The following is a 22073-nucleotide window of genomic DNA, read 5'->3' on the forward strand; positions in this document are numbered from 1 at the left end:
ATTAGATGTAGGTTTTGTGTTATATCAATAATAATGAGTATATGGTCAAGCTCAAAGCTCTTGAATACCTATCAAGTAATTAAAAATACTGAAAAAAAATTTGTGGAAATTTGCCTAAAGTATTAGCTCATTATTGTCCTCTAAATTTTATATTTTGATTTAGCAATACAATCATCAAGATGTTCATTGGGATCATGCAAATTGATACAGTGTAAAATATTTTTAAGAGTTATATTTTTGTGCATCTTTGATGGTCTATGTTAATGGACCTTATGAAAAATGCCTTACGCTCCTCATCTTTCACTTGCTAGAAGGATATTAAGGATAAGAGCCTTTCCATAACATAGGGTCCTCTCTCTGACTACCTCCTCCATAAAAATCATCTTTACTCTCAGTGAAATTATGTTCTTTAATGGATTTATTCTGACACATAGACTTTGGAGTATAGAGGACTTATTCACAGACATTTTGGAAACACTACGATTACACTTCATCAAGCACGTACCATGAGCTAGTTATCCTACAGAGTACTTTACATGAATCTTTCATTTTAATTCTCAGAATCCTGTGACAAAAGCATTGTTACTATTTCACAGATGAAGAAACTGAGAGAATAAAGGATGGTCATTTGAAGGCATACAACCCAAAAAATTTCAGAACCAAATTGTGATTGTAGCCTAACTTTAGTAGGTTTCTGTTCACTTAGATCTAGCTTATTTCCTAAACTTTATTTTTCTTCTGTCTTTTATTTATCTGTGTAAGCAATCTTTAAATCATTTTGATGAAATATGAAGAACAATAAAAAGATACCGAGCTCCCTTTCCTTATGAGTTCTATGTCATACCACAAAGCTCAATTAAATCTATATGTAGGAAACCAAGTGGAAATAATATAAAAATATCTCTTTATTAGAGTAAGTTTTTTAAATCAAATATCATTGTCTTCTATATGTGTGTTTCAATCTCAAATCTGTTGTAAAAAAGTAACTTCCATTTCTCTTAGATTATCTCTTACAACTACACCAATATGAACCTTAATTTATTATGTTAGTGAATAGTGTCTTAGAGTTAGTTTTCTAGATAGTGTCTTAGAGACATTTTATTCAGTCAATTATGAATGTTTGGTATTTCTGTAGACTTCAATGAAATTAATAATAACTCACAAGATACTCAAAGAAGTATTAAAGAGTAATTATCTTTTTAATTTATCTGGACAAAAAAGGCCTGCATCCAACATTGAATATTTTTTCTCAGTTTTTCAAGGTCACAGATTTTAATTATATGCAAACACATATGTAATCCATCCTTAAACAATTTTGGAATATGAAAATACTCATTACATGCATGAATAATTATGATTCAAATTATTCAAATTCTGCAAGAAAATCTCCCTAATTTATCAATAAGACATCTGCTGTTTACAAGCATTTGAAGGTCTATAAGGTATGTATAAAATTTCTACTCAAAATTCTTTTTTAAATTTCACTAAGTTTATTGGAACATTTTAAGTATACAATATAATGATGCTCATCATTGAGAATTTGTACCTTTGCATGATATGTCTTGGTTCTTATTGTTTTTTCCATTCCTCTCCCCTCCCTTCAACCCCTCCACTCTTCCCTATTTACAAAGATTTTGTTTCCATTTTTTTCCTTTTCTGGTATTTATTCCTTTCCCTTCTTTCCTTTCCCCTACACCTCCCACTTTCACTTTGGACCTTTTCTTCCTATTTCACATTATCTATTATACATTTTGATCCTTATTTACACTTTCAGTTTTTCACACCAGAGAAACTCTTTGGTATTTACACATGTGTGTCCTATTTATTTCACTTAAGAGTATGGCCTCAATGTGCATCCTTTTAGCTATAAATGTCTCTAATTTCTCATTTTTTATGGCTGAGTAGTACTCCATTTTATTTTTTAAAACCCCACATTTTCTTTATCCAGTCTCCAGTAGATTGGGCTAGTTCCAAGTTTTACCTATTACAAATTGTGCCACTATAAACACGGGCACACATATATCACTGTGGTATGATTCTTTTCATTCTTTTGGGAAGATACCCAGTAGGGGAATAGCTGGGTCAAATGGGACCATTAATCCTAATTTTTTGAAGTATCTCCATACTGATTTCCACAGTGGTTGCACCAGTCTACACTCCCACCAGCAGTGGGGAAGGGTTCTGTTTTCCCCACAACCCCGCCAGCATTTGTTATTGGTTGATTATTTGATAGCAGCCATTTTTTCTGGAGTGAGGTAGAATCTCATTATTGTTTTAATTTGGATCTCTCAAATGACCAGTGATATTGAACATTTTTTCATATGTTTATTTCCTGTTTCTATTTCTTTGTCTGAGAAATGTCTGTTCATTTCAGATGCCCATTTTTGGATTGGATCTTTAAATTTGGGAGGTTTGATTTTTTAAAATTCTTTATATGTTATATTCTACATAGTAGACCTTTATCTGAGGAACAGCTGGTAAAAATTTTTTCCCACATTGTGGGTTGTCTCTTCACTCTGTTCATGGTTTCTTTTGCTGTTCAGATGCTTTTTAATAAGATGAGATCCCAGTTGTTGATTCTTTGTGCTGATTCCCATACCACTAAGGTTTTGTTCATGAAATCTTTTCCTACACTAATATCTTCAAGAGTTCTACTTAACCTCTTTTCCAGCTGGTTTAGTGTTTCTGTTTCACTGTTTAGATTTTTGATGAATTTCAATTGTAGTTTAATGTATGGTGAGAGATATAGGTCTAGTTTTAATTCATAGCAGTGAATACTCACATTAGGAAAACAGAGCAAGCTGAATTACACAACTTAATGCTGAGCCTCAAGCTTCTAGAAAAAGAAGAGCAGGACAAACCCAAAGCTCATACAAGGGAGGAAATTATAACGATCAGAGCAGAAATCAATGCAATGGAGTCTAAGAGAATGATACAAAAAAATCAATGAAGCAAAGAGTTGGTTCTTTGCAAAAATAAACAAAATTGACAAATCCTTAGCCAAACTTATCAAACAAAAAAAAAAAGAGAGAGAAAGGAAAGAAAAGCCCCAAATCCATGCAACTAGGAATAAAAAGGGCGGAATTACAATGGATCCAGCAGAAATCCAGAGGATCATTGATAACTACTTCGAGAACCTATACACCAATAAGATGGAAAACACAGGAGGAATGGACAGATTCCTAGATATGTATGAATTACCAAAGTTGTATGAAGAAGACCTAAAAATTCTAAACAACTCAATAACAAGAAGATCGAAAATGTAATTAAAAACTTACCTACAAAGAAAAGCCCGGGTCCTGATGGCTTCACTTTTGAATTCTACAAGACATTTAGAGAACTATTGCCACCACTGTTCAAAATTCTTTTTTTTTTTTTTTGGTACTGAGGATTGAACTCAGGACCTTATGCTTGTGAGGCAGGCTTGGTGCCACTGAGCTAAATCCCTGGCCCTCAAAATTCTTATAAGCTATATATATATGAAATATTTCCCTTCAGTGATAATAGTGTCCAAAGATAGAGGTCATGTGAACCAACTTTTACTCTACTACTATGTCTTTCATAGATTACTGAATTAATTTCTCTAAAATGTCACTCCTTGTCAATTTCTAGTTCATTTCCCCTTAACAGCTAGAATAGCCTTTCTAAACGGTGGCATTACCTATGCTGTTTGTTCTTCTACTTAAACCCTTTAATGACTGCTTGTTCCTTTCAGAATAACTGTATTTTCCCAATTCCTCATCAAGACTCCCAAAGTGTCTTCAGAGTCCTCTCTCACGCATCTCTCACCTGTTTGCTGTAGCCCTACTCAACTGTGATCCCCATTTCTGAGAAAGAGTCTCTGTTCTCTTTTCCATCTAACCCTTCACATTACCTGGGTAGGACAACTTTCCCTTTTATTCTGACCTACCTGGCTTTTATGTATCATTTAGGTTTTAGCCTATGTATTTCCTCCACTCAATCATCCAAGATAAATGCTCCTCTTTTCTTATCCCATGGCTCCTCTGAGTTGGTCCCTCAGAGCTGCTGCCTGTTTATTTAGCTGTCATTTCCATGGCAACTGCAACTCACTGTAAGGAGTATTTCTGTCCTACCTTCTATCCTGCAGTCAGTCCTATCCCTTCCCCTAACTCAGATATTAGCACTCCAATGGCCCTCAGTATCATGTTTTTCAAAAGATGAATGGATTTTTTTGATATTTTGATATTTTCCTATTTTCCCTAAATATATCAGATTATTGATGTGACCCTCAATTTTTTTGACTAAACTTGAGTTCATATACTAATTCCTTGACATAGTAGTTATGTGTTTTTTGGGCAAATTAATCAAAGTCTTTGTGTCCTTACTTAAAAATCTAAAAAATAATGGTGCTTACATAATAGGGTTGCGATGAGTAGTACTTATGATATAAAATACTTAGCACAATGATCAGAACAAACTAAAATGCTTTGTATTACTATCTGTGAGGGTTTTTTGGGGTTTTTTTTTGTATTTGTTAAACCAAAACTCTTCAGATCAAAGGATTTGTGAAGCTGAAGGTCATACAGAGATATCACAGATTCTAGCCAGAAAAAGAAGATGCCAAATGCTGCACCAGTTTTCACAACTAATAGCACTGGGTTAAGTAGTAGATGGAAAAATGTGTGTGGGATTGAGGTTTAGAGCATTTATTAAAATAAACCTGGGGGTAGAAAAATAACATTGGTCACAGATGAAAGGGACGGGTGATGGCAGAGCAGAGACAGCTTTAGATGGGGAGCAGTCCACTAAGAAGCCATTGTTGGGGAGCTTGTGGCCACTTCACAGGGCAAGGTGAGGCTGGTGATCCACTGTAATGGGGTCGAAGGCAACATTTTATCACAGACAGATATTTTTTATTGGTTTCTCCTACAACTAACTAACTTCCTCTATATCTTTCTATTTTCCAGTCTTTGTAATTAAATTTACATTATCAGTAAAATTTTTCTTTTCTCACAGGAGAGATAATGTAACAGAAGTCTTGAGGACCCTTGCTTTTGGAAACAGGTTTAGGGTCAAATTCTGATGTGATCTCTTAGGAGATGTGAAAATTTGTTCTCTGAGAATTCATTTTCTCTTTCATAAAATGGGGATGATAATAATTATTACAGTGAGGTTTTAAAAGGATAATGTAAAGAAAAAGGATAATGTAAATAAAAAGGAAAATGTAAACAAAAACTCAACATGTTGCCTGGTACACAATGGAGGCTTAATAAATGCTAGGTATGGGGCTGGAGATGTAGCTCAGTGACACCACACCTGCCTTGCAAGTGCAAAGTTCTGAGTTCGATCCCCGGTATTGGGAAAAAAAGGAAAAAAAATTAAAAATAAATGTTAGATATTGTTATTAGCAAATACATATGCCTCATGATAATAGAAACTTAAGTTCACTCCAGTTAGAGAACTTTTATTTAATTTGTCTTTGAATTCCTAGCAACATTATTTTAAAACGATATGCCAGTTAGTCTTAATTGTCAAACTTGACAATGTTAAAAGACTCCTGGAGAGGAGATTAGGTTATGGGGTGCTATACTCATTGGTGGATTAACCCACCCATGTTCCTAGCTGCACGTGCGCTTAGGTGGTCGGGCCAGTTGGAGGGGGAGGGTCCCTAAGGGGCTGCTCTTGGGGGCTGTCCTTCTTTGTGTCCCGCTTCCTGGCTGCAGTGAAGAGAGCATCTTCGCTGCAGCTTCTGCCTTAAGATTCCTGCTTTGAAGCTAGCAGACCTCAGGCTGAGATTGTGAGGCAAATTCAACCTGTCTGCCTTTGCGTTGAGGTTGTCCGGTGTTTTCTTCCAGTGATGGGAAAGCTGACTAATTCAAATGATATATTGTATAATAATGTTTTACCAAATATAATACTATTTTACAAAATAAAATAGCCCTAAGAAGAGGAAAGAAATGAACTCTTGTTCACTTAGAAGCTAAGTGAACATCAATTGGTTGAAAGTGTCATAACCTAGAGGTGGAAGCAAGCTGTGGGATTAGAATTTTGGAATGTGAGGGGATTTCAAGGGAAGCTGGGCTTATGTGATGCATTACATTTAGAGAAAAGTGTTAGGGACTGAGAAAAAATGCAGTGAGGTTATTTGGGGAGAGAGCAAGGGTAAATTTAATCTAATTTGAAATTTTAGCTATGATTAATTTTCGGGGTTAGTTTCAGTGCTAATCAAAGGATACAGAAAAAAAGAATTGTTTAAATAGGCTAGATTTTTCCCTATTATTATTGTTTAATGACATGAACTTCATAGAACAAGATATTTTGTAAGTGGGCCAGTTTTTGTTAGAACTGAGGTCTATCTGAATAGATGAGAAACCCCAAGGGAATATGCATTAATTAGTAAGCGGTTAGTATTAAATTGCTGCTAATTTGGGTCTTGCAACTGAAAGGAACTAGCAGACTACAAAATGGTGTCGACAGCACTTTGAGATGGAAGGAAATTGGAAAAAGCTCTTCTGTAACTCATCTTTCTATGATAAGATACAAAGTCTATTTCACTTGACTGAATTAACTTTGTGATGTGAACTTCCTGCCTCCTCTTAAAAATGACAATTATGTTTTGGATAAAAATGAGTGAGAGTTCTTGAAGTTCAATTTCAAATGCTACTTCTACTGGCATGTGGGAGTACAAAATGTTTTTTAAAAGATAGCCAGGCAAAAACTAAAGTTTTTTGTTCATTTAATATCATAATTATAAAAGAGGGAATGCTTCTTAAACTTAATTGTGAGCTTCCAGTGAGGGGAAAGAACAATAATTCAGTGAGAATACATGACTTTTAAAATCACACCTATAGTTTATTTCTTGCCATATAATATAACGGAAGGTGAATTCTACTTCAAGAATGAGAATGTGAGGTGTTTGTGGACCACATCCAGGGAAACAACAATGAAAGGCAAAAATTATTTTCAAAAAACCCCCAAACTTAGTGTATCTGGAAATTGCCCTAGACATATAAAGCAAATGGAGAAAGATGGATGCAAGTAAATCCACTGAATCTAAGAACAGCGAGAGTCTGTGACTGTTGGTGTCATCCCAGCAGAGTGCATGGAGATCCACCCCGGGGAGATGTGTCCAAGAGGACTAGGCCTTCTGCTCCCAGCTCCTCTGTCCAGGACCATGGCATCTCACTGGGCATGGCAGGCACTGGCGGGTCCACTCTTTTGTTGCAGAGGCCAGCTTGGTGCTGCCCAGGTCAGACTGCAGGGAAGTGTGTGGAAGAACTCTATCCAGGGGCTACAGGGCAGCAGGCTGAGAATGCTGGGAACCCATCCACCCTTTTGCAGCCCAATTGTAGGTAGAGGTTCAGTGTTAGGAGACACAAGCCTAGAAGAACAAAGGCCACCACCCCTGCACAGTGTCTTGTTTCTTTTTTTTTTTTTTTGGTACCAGGGATCTAACTCGGGTCCTTGCATTTCCAAGGCAGGTGGCGGAACCACTGAGCTAAATCCCCCACCCACAGTGTCTTGTTTCTAAAGCTGAGACTTCAAGAAAAGCAGGCTGATCAGGAGGGTGTTATTTAATTTCCATGTGTTTATGAAGTTTTTGTGGTTTATTTTACCATTGATTTCGAATTTCATTGTACTATGGTCTAATAATATGCATGGGATATTTTCCATTCCTTTGCATTTACTTAAGCATGTTCTGTGAGCTAGTGGCCTATTTTAAAGTACATCCCATGTGCAGCTGAGAGGAACGTAGTATATTCTGATGTTCTGGGGTGGAACATTCTGTAGTCACCCACTAAGTCATTTCTGCAAAAATTTGGTTGAATTCTGATATTTCTTTGTTGATTTTTTTTGTCTAGTTGATCTATTTGTGATGGATTGAGTTCCCCCATTACAGTTGTATTATCTTCCAGAAAGAATTAAAAGCATCATACTACAGTGATATATGCACATCCATGTTTATAGCAGCAGTTTGTAATAGCTAAATCTTGGAAAGAGTCCCAAGGCCCATAAACCAATGAATGGGTAAAGAAGATTTTTTTTTTATGCGGTGGAGTACTACTCTGCCATAAAGAAGGACAAGCTTGAGACATTTCTAGCTAAACGGATGCACCTTGAGACCATACTCTTAAGTGAAATAAATCAGACACATATGTTTAAATACTGCTTTGTTTCTCTGGTGTGAGAAATCAAAAGTGTAAGCAAGGACAAAAATGTATAATAGATATTGGGAAATGGGAAGAAAATGTTCAAATGAAAAGGGGAACAAAGGAGGGGGTTGGGGGAAAGGAAGGGACAAGAGATAAAAAGAATAGAAGGAAAAAATGGAAACAAAGCTTTTGTAACAAAAGAGGGGAAGCGGAGTTGAAGGGAGGGGAGAACAATGAAAAAAGCAGCAAGATACATCATGTGGAGGTAAAAATTCCCCACTATGAATGTCATCATTATGTACATCTAAAATGTACCAATGAAAAAAGGAAAAATTCAAAATTTAAAAAAGCAAGTGAGAGAGAAGCAGGCTGCTCTGTGTAACTCTGAGGAAAGCCAAATTGCACTCAGGTGAGCTCTGCATACATCACAGTCTGGAACTCTTAATTAAAGCTATAAAGTGGCACTTGGCTGATTTGTTTCCGATCTTATTTATGGTCTTCTTAAGAAGAATGCACAATCTTATGGAGAATGGAAATAGCCTATATTTTTGGCAGAAGTGGTATAGGAAAATATGTGGAGAAATTTTAAACATTAAAAGTTTGCTGAGTGTTTTCAGTGGAAATCAATGCATTGTTTGGAGGACACCATTTTGAGTTACTTGATTGGCATTTGTACTTTTTCATTTTCTTTGAACTTTTCTTCAACCTTGGCAATTGTAGATAATTCATAGACAATAATTCTTATGTATTGAAATGATGATTTGTCAGGTTGAAAACAATTGATTATTGCTGTGTAGGTATTTACCAACCTTTCATTAACTGGCAAATTCATCTCAGTACAGTGATACTTTGGTTATTGAACTCATTTCTCTCCAAATTTGTGTTTGAACACTGCAAAGTTTGAGAACTAAGTTTCCCATAAGAAATAATGGAAAACCAAATAATGTTTCTGAGGCCCAAAGATTACACTTATAAATTCATTTTGCCAAGACTTTAACAAATTTTGCAGTGATTTCTTTCTTTAACTATATCGTGGTTCTCATAGTTTTCTTCTTAGCTTTACTGCTGGCATTACCAACTTTCTTTGGAGCCATGGTTATGATATTTTACACAAATAAAGTGTAAAAAAAGCACAAGCACAATTGATGAATGTTTTAGCACACTAGCGCAAGCACTATATGCTGTGTGGGTGAGAGCAGTTATTAGACTGAAGGGTCACCCCTTTTGTGTCTCCAGCAGGGTTTTTTCAGTCAGATTTTCCATTGGATTATCTAGCAAAGTTATTAACACTGAACAGATTTTTTTGAATTTCGCTTTTTGAGTAGTGGAAAGTTTGAGCTCAGAGCCGTTTGACAACCAAGGTATCACTGTATTTTTGAGGATATATATATATATATATATATATATATATCTTCTGTGGATTTGCCTTAGAAATAGCATGAGATTTTTCTGATTCTCACTAAATTAAGTAAAATCTTTGCCAAAAGTAGTTCATATTATATTAAAGGTAGCCATTAATTTACCATTGAAAACACACCAGACTATTCATTTAAAATGACTGATTTTTATGTAGCCTATATGCCAGTAAAGCTGGAAACACTTTAATGTCAAAGAAATCTTATAGGAAAATAAATTGCTAAGGATTTGTTTCACCAGCTCTAGAAAATTTTGGTTGTTGAAACATCTGGCTCTCTTGATGCTGTATTTTCTCTATTTCTTCATGATTCTCTGGACATTTCTTGCTAAATAGTCTTTTCATGGGACCTGATTACCAACATTAATTCCTTCAATATTGGAATGGTTCAAAAACCTCCCTTAAGTAATTTTCTTACTTTAGTGACATTCCCTTATCTTGTCTATTTTCCAAAATATAGACATTGACTATTCTCAAAGTCAAATGAAGTCATCCTGATAATAATTAAGAATTTCTTAGATTTCATGTTTGGAGTCTTACGAATGTTATGACATTAGTTCACTAAGTTCTCACAATAACCCAAAGATACTTGTATAGTCAGTATTGCTGTATAGGCAAGGAGCCTAAGATCTAGAATTTTTAAGCAATCTCCTAAGGTCATACAGCAAATAAATGATGGTTAGATATAAATTTAGACAGTTAAAACCAGCTCCCAAAGGTTTAGCCAGTATACAATATTTCCTGCCCTCAGGTTTCCCACAGTTTCAACTCTCTCTCTCTCTCTCTCTCTCTCTCCCTCCCTCCTAAAAATTGCCTTTAATTGCTGGTTTCCTGAATTATAACTCATTCCAAAACATTGATATTTCTTTGATTCAATATCCATCTCTGACTGGCTGACTGGCCTTGATCTTTCCACTTGCTTTTTTGGGGCTTCAGCACTGTTTTAATTTAATTATGTATTCAAGTTATACATGATGATTTGACCAACATATCCATATAATGATTGCCACAATCAATTTACATAGCACATCCGTTAGCACTCTTGTTGTAGATTAGACTCCTAGAACTTGTTCACCCTAAAACTGAAAGTTGTAACCCTTGATCATCTTCAACAGAATTATTGTGTTTTTACTAAGATTTAGGTAAATTAGCGAATTCTGGAAATAGAAAAATGTTTTAATATTTCCTAATCATACCTTTAGTGAATTTTTTTTCTTAAAGGATGGGTTCAATTTCATTTCTATGGCAACAGATCATAATTGAAGGGTAGAAAAAACTGTTAAACCAAGTTTTTGATCTAAAGTTACCCTCTTTCTTTCATCTGTACAAAATATCTGACAAGAATATAACAATTATGGGCATAGAAATGTCATTCACACTGACCTTAGTTTTAATAATTTTTTGTTCCTTAACCCAGAAAGATGATTAAAGAAAGTATGTGACTCATTCCATGAGGAATTTAGGAAGAATTTGTCACTAATTGAGTCAGAAGTTCATGAAGTTCATAATTTCCAGTGAAATGTGGCTTAGACCCTACTCTTTGGTGTGTGTACATGCAGTAGGGCAGTGCTTCATGTCAGAACTGCATGTCCTGTGACTGCAGGAGTCAGCAGTGTACACTGAGGTTTTGGCCAATGATCTGATGAAGGACTCTTGAGGCCAGAATTGGGAGAAAGTTCTTAATCATACATTTCTTTGTTTTATGAATGAGGCAAATTATTTAGCCTCTTAGCCTAGCATCTTATACTACTGATTAGAATCATTGTCTTCTCACAACTTTTTCTGTAAAGTCACGATTAGGAGCATACAACATAGTAGCTATAAAAACTGTTAAGACATTCCACTAACTTAGGCATTAGAGCCACTTTTTTTCTGATGGACTATAGTTAAACAAACAGAGACCATTTTGTATGTCACAAAATTATAATTTACTAGGGTAACAGTGATTGATTTCTACTTGCCAATTCCTTTTCTGCTTGGGTGTTTTATATATGTTCTCTTTTTCACAACTTCGAAAAACTTTTAGAAATAATATAATTGATTCCATTTTTAACTCCAAGGGAAGTAACACAGTAATATTTAGTGTGTAGACTTTGGAATCTTGCTTCCTTAGTTCATATTCTACATTTACAAGGCATGATAAAAATAACATTAAAAAATAAAATTTATTTTAAAAATGTGTCATAGTAAAAGACATATTGATGTTAATCTCCCTCAAATACTCACCTTTTCTTTGAGAACACTTATCCCAGTGTTCTTGCCCCTTTCTGAAGCAGTTCTTGAAGTCCTATTTCATGACTGTCTTTATGAAACATGTTTAAAAATACGGTGAATACTGCACTAGATATCATCCAACAGAAAAGTAGGCTCATATAATTATTATGGGGTGTTCTCATTCGTGTCATGGACTGGATCTGGCACCATGTCTTTTCTGGCTCTTTTCTAAATTCAAAATAACCATGAAAGGTAAACATGAATCTATTCAGGATACTGGAGGAGCCACGACAGCACAACTGAAGACAGGAAAGACTTCCAAAATTGCTTCATAAAGTGGCACAAAAATGGGATTAGTGTTATTGCAGATAGCTAAGATAGTTATATAAGTTAATTAGACAAAGCTGGGCCCTCAGCATAGAAAAACAATTGAGGCACATTTGCTGGTTAATATTATGAAAAGAGAAAAGATACTGCATCCGACGACTTCCCCTGAGGATGAATGGTAGTGATTAATATTCTAAATAAACATCAATCTCCCTAACCCATTTCACTTCTGGAAATTCCTTGTAAAGGACTTGTTTTTCCATTTAATCCCCATTAAATCAATATTATCTGGGTGATTGTACTTGTAATCTTACTGGTTGATCATGGTTTTGTCCCATCTCATGCTCACCTTGTAATTTTCCATTGGGTCTTATAGTTTTGTCTCACCTGGAACCTGCCTCAAGTCGTGACTTTGCTCAATAAAACACCTTTGAAAAGCAGGGTGCGGGGGCAACCCACTTTCCAGTCCCCCTTCTGTCTCTCTTAGAAGCTTTCTTTCTCTCAATAAATTTTTCCTACTCTTAGCCTCCGTTGTTCCTAGAATTCCTAGAGTTTTCTAATTTTAGAGAACATGAACTCACATTTGAGATAGCTAGCAGGTTGGGAGTTATAATATTTCCCTTGTTTGGATTTTTTTTACTTATTTGGATTACTTGCCCTTTATTGTTTTTTTGATTACTTGGTTCCCTATATTGGTGTGTTGGAATAAGAGGTAGTATTTTGAGGATAATTAATAGCAGTGTGTTTTTTGCTAAAATAAATTAAAAAAATAAACCTTCATGGAATTTTGACCATATCTTGTTGCTATGTGACTTTATCTAAAATACTAATTACTCCATACCTCAGCTTCTTTATCTGTGAAATTTTTAGTAATTGTCTAAATCAAAAAGGTTTTACAAGAATAAAATGAGTCAATATAAGCATCAAGATTGGAGCAAAATCTGGCCTGAAATACTAATAAAACATCTATTATTACTAATAATGAGTACATTTTGCTGAGATATGAATTTAGAATTTGATGACAACATTTTTTAAAATCCAAATTTACTGGCTCCAAATATGTATTATTTCCTCATTATTATCTCACAAAAATAATTCATGTTATACTTACAATTCTATTTGCTATAATACCACCATGATGGGAGAAAGTATAAATGGACTAGTTAGTCTTTAGTATTGCTCATTTATTAACCACAAATAATGTATCACAAGATTATTATGCATGCATATATTTAATATAAATATGTACATACTTATTTCATGTAAATATATAAGTATATAAATTTTCCTTAGGTTGGAATAATTGGAAAGTGATACTCATAAGGACTTCCTAACTTCACACAAGTTTCTACTTGAGGTGTAAATCATGTAATGCAGAGATGAAATTCAACACAGTTATCTTATGTGGTCCACATCAAGGTACACCACTGGTGCATACTTTGACTAAATCACAAGCATATGAGCAATCTATAAGACTGATTCCTAGGATTCCTTAGCCCATAATAGTGATGATTCACTAGATTCTAGATAGTGCATCTCAGTACTTTTGCCTGAAACAATATATTTCTTTTCTAGACGAGGCCATGCATCCAGGGAAATAATTCTTAGCAGGTCATAGGTTTAACTGCAGGGAAGAACTACGTAGATGAAGAACTATCTATTCTTGGCTACACTTTCAAGACAGTATAAATAGAAAACTGTCATTGCTGCCTCAGTGTTGGAGGAAGGAAGGAGTGGCAAGGAAATGTGAGATAAAATCTTCAATTACAGTAGCGTTTCTTTATCTAAGGGGGATGTGCTCCAAGAGCTTGTAATAGACGCCTGAAACTCAGTGCCAAATCTAACATATATTATGATTTTTCCTACACATATGTACCCACAGTAAAGTTTAATTTGCAGATTAGGTAGTGAAAAAGATTAACAATACCAATAATGAAAGGGAACAATTAATACAATATACAGTAATAAAAGTTATATTAATGCAGATTCCCTTTCTCTCTCTCTCAAAATATGTCACTGTACTTTGAACTTTTCACTTAAAAGAACCACTCTTTAGTATATCTGAATTGCCAGCATCACTACTGTTGTGCTTTTGGGTCACTGTTAAATAAAATAGAGTTTACTGGAATACAATCACTGCAGTGCAGCAGCAATTGCTCTAGTAAGTGAGATGGCTACTAAATGACTAATAGAAGGGTAATGTATATAGCATGGATACACTGGATGCAGGAATGGCTGATCCAGGGGAAGATGGAGCTGGACAGCAGAGGAGACAATCATGCTACTCAGAGTGCTGTGCAGTATAAAACTTACTTATTTCTGAAACTTTCCATTTACTATTTTTGAGCTGTGGTTGACAATCAATAACTTAAATCATGGAGTGTGAAACTGTGGATAAGGGGAGACTATGGTGATAACAAGGATATTATTTTCTAAAATAATATACTCAAAATCAGCTTAGAGAAATAAGGATTTGGTTGTAAAAATGAGATAATTTTCATAGCAATTTCAATAAAAAGGAATGGAGATATGACATGCAAGAGCTGCACACACTGAAGTTTTCAGATTTGTTTCCAGGCAACATGGACACTATGCAATATAAGCGCAATTTTATTTGATTTGATGAAAGTATCCAATTCTTGCCACAATTTCTATGAACAAGTTTTTGGAACTATGCCTTCTCTAGCTTGGCAACAAAATGAAATTTCCTCCAGGATTGGTCAGCATTCAGTTATGCCAAATTAGTCTGAGTGATGTAGGGTGGAAGTCAGTCTTCTATAGGGTGAGCAATAGGTTTTGGAGTGATTGGACTTTGCATATTTCAAATGACTTCAGGGCAACAGTTGTCTCTTATGGAGCAACTGAAGTCCTCCTAGTGCTTCTGACTGGAAAAGCATTTGGATATTGTATCTAAATTCAACAGAGTTCTCCAAGCAAATCTTCATGGTCAGCTGCCAACCTATCTTTGGGTACTGATCTTCAATAATGGCATTCATTATGAAAGGCTGATGTCTCCTACAGCTGCACAATTGCACTGTCAAATCTAATACTCCTTCAAATATTTGATTTCTAAAACATGTTGGAGGGATTATTTGAAACCTTACTGGATAATTCTATATTGGAGTTTAGCATGTGATGTTCCCATTTCTCTCATGATTGGTAATGACCCTTTTTCTGGGCTGCAAGATGCTACTATGACTTAGATAAAGTTTGAACCATTACAACTTTAGATATAGCCAAAGTTGAAAGAGAGAAATTTAATATGGTTTAGTTCGGAAAATGTTGGTATGAGTAGATTATTATACAGAAGGGATGAATAGGTCTTGAGTTGTTATAATAGTAAGTGAAATAAATCAGACTCATACAAGCTTAAATTTCACAGTTTCTCTTATGTGAGAAAGCTGAAATATAAATAAATTAAAGAGAAAAATAAAAATAGATAATAGGAAACAGGGAGCTAGATCTTTTGAAAATGAGAAAACTACCAAGTGATGGAGAGAGAGGGGAAGGAGGAAAGGGGAAGGGACCATAAAAAGATGTGTTACGTATGTGTATCAATTTCCCATGATGGATTTAATCATGCTGCAAACATGTAGTAATAAAAATGAAAAATAAAAAATAAAATAAGAAAGAATATTTAAAAATAATGGGGATAATATGAAGACTTGTAATACATTTCTCTGACCTTTTCCCTAAGCTTTTATTTTTTGCTAAGCATAAATGCAGAAAGAATAGTCTTGTAATTCTTTAAAATTAGAGTTAGAAAACAGGTATACCTTGTTACTCTTTATCTGTATTTTCTTCCCTAGAGACAATTACACTCCTGTAATTCTTTTTTTTGTTTGTTTGTTTTTGTTTTTTTGGTACCAGGGATTGAACTCAGGTCCTTGTGCTTGTGCAGCAGGCAGCGAAACCACTGAGCTAAATCCCCAGCCCCAGACTCCCCTGATTCTAATGGGACTAATGAGGTAAGGTCATTATATAAAAAGACTTCTAGGATTCTGTTGTTATTTACAGGTAGATAAGAATAAAGGACGGTTCCTAGCAAATAAAATGACAAAGAACACCGTGACAGTCTGGAATAAATAACATTTATTTGTCCAATTCACACCTACTAGTGATTTAGGTTCAAATAATTTGCTATTATAAAGAATGCTTCAGTAAATATCTTTGTGATATAATTTTGCACATTTATGTACATCAGTGTTTAAGACAAATTTCAGGAAATGAAATACCGAGGAAATTTGAATGAGATGAATATTTTAAAATTTACAGTGGCAAAGTTTAGATCAATCTGTGTTCTCATAGTGAATGAGGGTGTGTATCTGCAAACTGAGCAACATGGAACATTAGCAGTTTTTTAAGTCTTTAACTGGCAAATGTGTCTTGGTGAAGGTAAAATATATGTTGTTTTAATAAGATGAATATTAGTGATTAAGAACTATGAAGCATATTTATTGCAATGCTGAAATACTATATCTCAATAAAAGCAGCCCCTCCAACTATTTGGTTCTCCTGTTCCCAGACTAGTGGATTCAAACTACTCTTGATAAGACCAGATTTCCATTGGAAATCATAAATAATTCATAAATCAGATGCTTACACACTAGACATGCAGTCAGTCTCTCTTCTCTCATACATGTTCCTTGTTTCAATCACCTTGTATTTCAGGGTGCTTATATTTCTCACTAATTTATTCACTCCTTTTTAGGCAGAAATTATGTGTTGATTATCTTTATACTTGACCTAAACCCAGTGTCAAGTGCAAAGGTTGATATATATTTTATTTTGTGTTGTGAGCTGACCGACTGTCTCCTGCCAGTGGATTTCTCTGAGGCGATGAGTTATTAGCCCATCCCCTAACCCAGCTGTATGTCAGGCAAGAGCCCTTTGTTTCTGGACCACCATTTTTCTATCCACAGAATCAGGGAGTTTAACTAGTTGTAACTAAAATTTATTTTTTAAAAAATCAAGATTTTACAATACTTTCCTTTTTATTATATATAGAACAATTTTTGTGCATCTTAAAAAATAGAATTTTAATAACATGTGGTATAGTTGCATGTTTTTATCTAACAAATCTGCAGAATGTTTCCTTTCAAATGTGGCCTTACAAAATGGCATAATTTAGACAGTTGTCACCTCTTGCAGTGTGTTAGCCCCATCTAGTGAATGATTAATGAATTCTCAAAAACTAATAGCAGATGATCATTTTTTAAGCTATTACTGAATCATGTCATCTTGTTTATAGTCTTTGAGCCTTTACTACAGGAGATAATTGAAAATATGCGACTGATTTCCTTTTAAAAATTATTACAACAAAAGACTTATGGCCATTAATCCTCCTCAAAAGACCCTCTCTTTCTTCAAACACACTTATCTCATTGTTCTTGCCACTTTCTGAAGCAACTCTAAAAGTTCTCTTTCGTGAGTAACTTTAGAAGTGTGATTAAAACTATAGTGACTTGTTCTGTGGCATGCCATCCAAAGGAAAGACAGCTGGTAAAAAAATTATATTGTGTCCTCATCCACCAGATCTGGCACCATGCAACTTCTGGCTTTTCCTCCAAATCAAAATTATCATGAAAGCTAAACACTTTGAACTTATTGAGGACATGAGAGTGTATCTAAAGACTCTCATGAGAAAGGACTTTTCTACTATGCAAAAGTTTGAGAAATGTAGATTTTAGCTTTCTGCATACTAAATGAAGTTTAGAATGGATGCTGAATGATGGTTTACTATGTTTACCACACAGAAATCTCAAAAATAGCCAGGCAGGGTGGTGCATACCTGTAATCACAGCACTTGGGAGGCTGGGACAGGAGGATCACTGTGAGTGAGAGGCCAGCCTGGGCTACACAGTGAGTTCAAGAGCGGCCTAAACTACACAGCGAGACCCTGTCTCAAAAAAAAAAAAAATCTCAAAAATATATTTTGTTCATTCTAATCATTGGTACATTTTAGCTATACAATATAATGACATTCATCATTGGAAATCTGCACCTTTACATAGTCTCTCTTGCTTCTTATTTTTCACCCTTGCCCAGACCTCCCTTCAACCCCTCTATTCCTCCCTATTTACAAAGATTTTGTTCCTATTTTTCCATTATCTCATATTAATCCCATTCCCTTCTATCCTTTCCCCTAGCTCTCCCACTTCCTTCCCCGTTGCCCCTTTTCTTCCTATTTCACATTACCTATTATACATTTAGCCCTTATTTACACTTTCATTTTCTCACACCAGAGAAACTATTTGGTATTTATACATGTGTGTCCTATTTATTTCACTTAAGAGTATCACCTCAATGTGCATCCACTTAGCTATATAAAGCAAAATAGGAAGAAAAGGTCCAAAGGGGTAGGGGTAGTGGGAGGGGCAGGGGAAAGGAAAGAAGGGAAAGGAAAAATGATGAGAAATGGAAAAAATGGAAATAAAGTCTTTGTAAATAGGGAAGGGAGGGTGGAGGGGTGAAGGGAGGGCTAGGAATAGGGAAAAAATAAGAATGAAGATGCATTATGTAAAGGTACAATTCCCAATGAGAAATGTAATTGTGTTGTATACCTACAATGTACCAATAAAAGAATTTAATACAAATATATATATATATATATTTTGTTTTTTCCTGCAAGTTCGTGGAAGATATATTTGAACAAACCAAGAAATAGTGAAACATGAACAAGAAGGAAGTGCTATAGTTTGTGCCAATGAGATACACATACAAATGTGCACATGAGGAGAAAACAAAGCTTTGTTGGCAAGTAGCACCCTGAAGGAATCTTTTGGTCCCGAAGTTTTCCTAAGTGTGGTGACTTCTGGTTAGAGGGAGATTCACTGGATGATGTGGTTTTTGTTTTCTGGTGTGTTTTTTTTTGGTGGTGGGCTTTGGAGCAAAGCTCTGAATGTTATTCCTAAAAACCCAACCTGCATTGTTACTTCAGTCATTTCATACCCTGCAATAAGGCTTACAACTAACTATGATGAATTCTTTTTCCCATGTGGAATGAGTTTCATATCTGCAAGATTGAAGAGATATGGAATTCTAAATTTGAAATTATGTTTGTATGAATTTCTTATGTTCCTGTTGTGAGATATAAAGCTATATTCAAAGTACATGTCATCTCCTCCTTTCTTGGAAGATTAAGGAAGCTATTTGCTGTCCCTCATGTTCTAAAAATTCAAAATATGTCTTTGTTTTCATTCATCTTGGAAGGCACTTGATAAATCCTTGCAGTGTGGAAACTCATGTTCTTATTTGCTGGCATATTTATTTGTTTTGGTGAATATTTCTCACCCTCAGCTTCTTTTGTTCATTTATTTTGGAACTGTTATTTTTTGACTACTGGATTTAATTGGCCTACTAATTTGTTTTTTCTTCTTTTTTTCTTACTATCTTAGTTAAAAAACTTTCCAAAAGTACATCATAAATCTTCCCTTCTAACTTTCAAATTAAGTTCTTAAAAGAATGTTGCTGTTGTATTTAAAATTGTTTTCAATACCACTTCTTTTAAATTTTCTTACAATTTTATTTTTACAGTAGTCCATTATATTATTTTGATTTTTTTTTGGTATGTGTATACTAACTGAAAAATTTCTGTTTTCTTTAAAGCACTTTTTTTGCCCTCTGGTTTTGCCTCCATCTTTTAGCAGAGACTTTCTTCAAGAATTTAGTAATCTCTGGTGGCTGCTCCTTGGAAACAGGGAGGAACTTGAGGCTGACCGGGAACTCTGAGCCTATATTTGGGCTTGTCCTCTGTGAACTTGATTGTAGGATGGTCTGGTAAGGCTGCATAGCCGAGCTCTTCATATTCCTCACAGTAGAAGCTGTTTCCCTATGGGAGGGAAAAGGCTGGATGTCAGCACTCTAGGAGACAAGAGAAGTAAGTTGGTCAGAGTCTCAGCGTCTTATATGCAGCAGTGGAGTTAAAAAGAATGCCCCCTAAAACTGAATCAATCGCTAAGTCCTCTAACACACGAGAATGCTCTCTTTTTCTTTACAAAGAGCAAAACTTTAGTTTTGCCTTTACTGTTCCTTAAATAGTCATTCATTAATACTCCTGCTGAATAATGAGTGCTCTTCACCCTCACTTCCAGAAGGTCTGGATGTGGTTATGTTGTTTCCTTCTTGGTCTTCCTCTTTACAGTTTGAGGTTTGATTTTTTTCGATTGCTTTTCAATTTATAATATTGTTGCTGTTTCTCTTTTCACTCCTTTTCTGTGTATCGGCCTTTTAAAAGAATTGCCTTTTGTGAAGATGATGATAGGAACAAATCTGTGTGTTCTCAAAACTGAAAAATCCTTTTTTAGAATTGGATTTAATTTATGTTTATAAATTCTTGACACAACACATCATTTTGTAGGTGAATGTAAATGCACATACAGTACATTTGATTATGTTTTCACAGAGTACATATCTACCTCTAGATGTCTAATTTAGATGATTTCTGCTAAAGTAGAGCTTGAACCAAGGGCCTCATACACACTAGGCAAGCCCTCTTTGACTAAGCTACATCCCAGTTTTTCTTTGCAGATTTGGAAGCAGATTCTCACTAAGTTGCCCAGGCTGGCCTTGAACTTTCATCTTTCTACCTAAGTCTCTCTAGAGGCTGAGATTCCAAGTATGCACCACTAACACTGGGTTCCCCATTGTAATCCTGATCACACTGAACATGAAAGTAGTTTGTGGAGAAGGGTTTATGATGCTAACTAGTGACGAAAATCAAGGAATAAGTGGAAATTTTGTATTCCTTATTATTTCATGTTAATGGTTTGGACACCTTTCAAAGAAGTTGCTTTTTTTTTATTGTCACAAGGGTGCAGTTTGGTAAATTAGTCCTTTAAAGTGTTTAAGTACTAAACCTATACAAATGTACTGAAAAAATAATTTAAATAATATTTGGATAATTGTGAAAGTAAATACACCTTCTTACAATGAAGTTAGACAGCAGTGAGATTTGCTACAAAAACTGTATTTAGATAGAGCACAGAGGAGGTGAGCTGCTCCCAGTGCCCAGCAGGAGGCTTCTGGGCAGGCGTACCCCTGGCCCCCTCCTCCCAGTGCAGAGGAGGTGAGCCGCGTGGGCAACAGCAGCACCCTCCTTCCCCCTTTGAAATGAAAAGACGCATAAACAAGTCTCAAAAACAGACTTCCAGATCACCTAAAACAACCCCAAAGGGAAACGAGAGGGAACAATCTCATACTTAACCACCTGGACTCCCTGAACTGGCAAAGAAAGAGGATCTGGAAAAAATGAAATCAGAAATAATTTCTCACATAACAGCAGAGATTGGGCCCATAGTGCAAGACATGATTAATAAATCTAGAGAGGACAGAGACAAAAAAAATAGAGGAGCTGAGGAACATGATGGAATCCCAACATAAGAAACAAATGGAATCCATAAAACAGATACAAATAGATTTCCAGGAGGTTAAAAACTCCATTGAAAGTTTACATAGCAGAATGAGCCAAGGTGAAGACAGAATTTCAGATATAGAAGATAAGATTGCAATTAGTGACGAGGAAAAGAAAAAAATGTTTTAAAATTGTAAGGGACTACAAGAAATCAATCCAGCAGCTGCAAGACGATGCAAAGAAGAATAACATAAGACTGATCGGAGTCAATGAAGAAACAGGAGAGAGTGCAGATGACATAAAAAAACTGTTTACAGAAGTGATGGCAGAAAACTTCCCAAGCAGGGGAAAAGAGCTTGACATACAGATAAGGGAGGCATATAGGACTCCAAATAGCCGTGATCAAAAATATCTACACATAGGCATATAATAAAGATTCCAGAAACCCAACAGAAGAACAAAATTCTACAAGCAGTTAGAGAAAAGAAACAAATCACAAAGAAAGGAAAGCCCATCAGAATCACAGCAGACTTCTCAGTGCAAACCCTCAAGGCAAGAAAAGCTTGGAGTGATGTATTTCAAGCCCTAAAGGAAAACAGCCTCCAACCCAGATTGATGTACTCTGCAAACTATCTTTCAAAATTGGTGGAGA

At 35.3% G+C, this 22073-nt stretch overlaps 1 protein-coding gene across 1 annotated transcript in view; it reads left to right on the top strand.

Moving 5' to 3' along the window:
• LOC110350345 (uncharacterized) overlaps window positions 1-22073 on the top strand; it is a 90725-nt gene that overhangs the window by 13961 nt on the left and 54691 nt on the right. Inside the window, exon 3 of the mRNA XM_087190701.1 lies at window positions 15940-16037. Within this exon, the coding sequence (XP_087046827.1) occupies window positions 15940-16037 (98 nt within the window). The remainder of the gene's footprint in view (window positions 1-15939; window positions 16038-22073) is intronic.

Source organism: Heterocephalus glaber, unplaced genomic scaffold (assembly GCF_053883595.1).
Source record: "Heterocephalus glaber isolate CG9 unplaced genomic scaffold, H.glaber_assembly_v1.0 deba00001555, whole genome shotgun sequence".
NCBI classification, from domain to species: Eukaryota; Metazoa; Chordata; class Mammalia; order Rodentia; family Bathyergidae; genus Heterocephalus; species Heterocephalus glaber.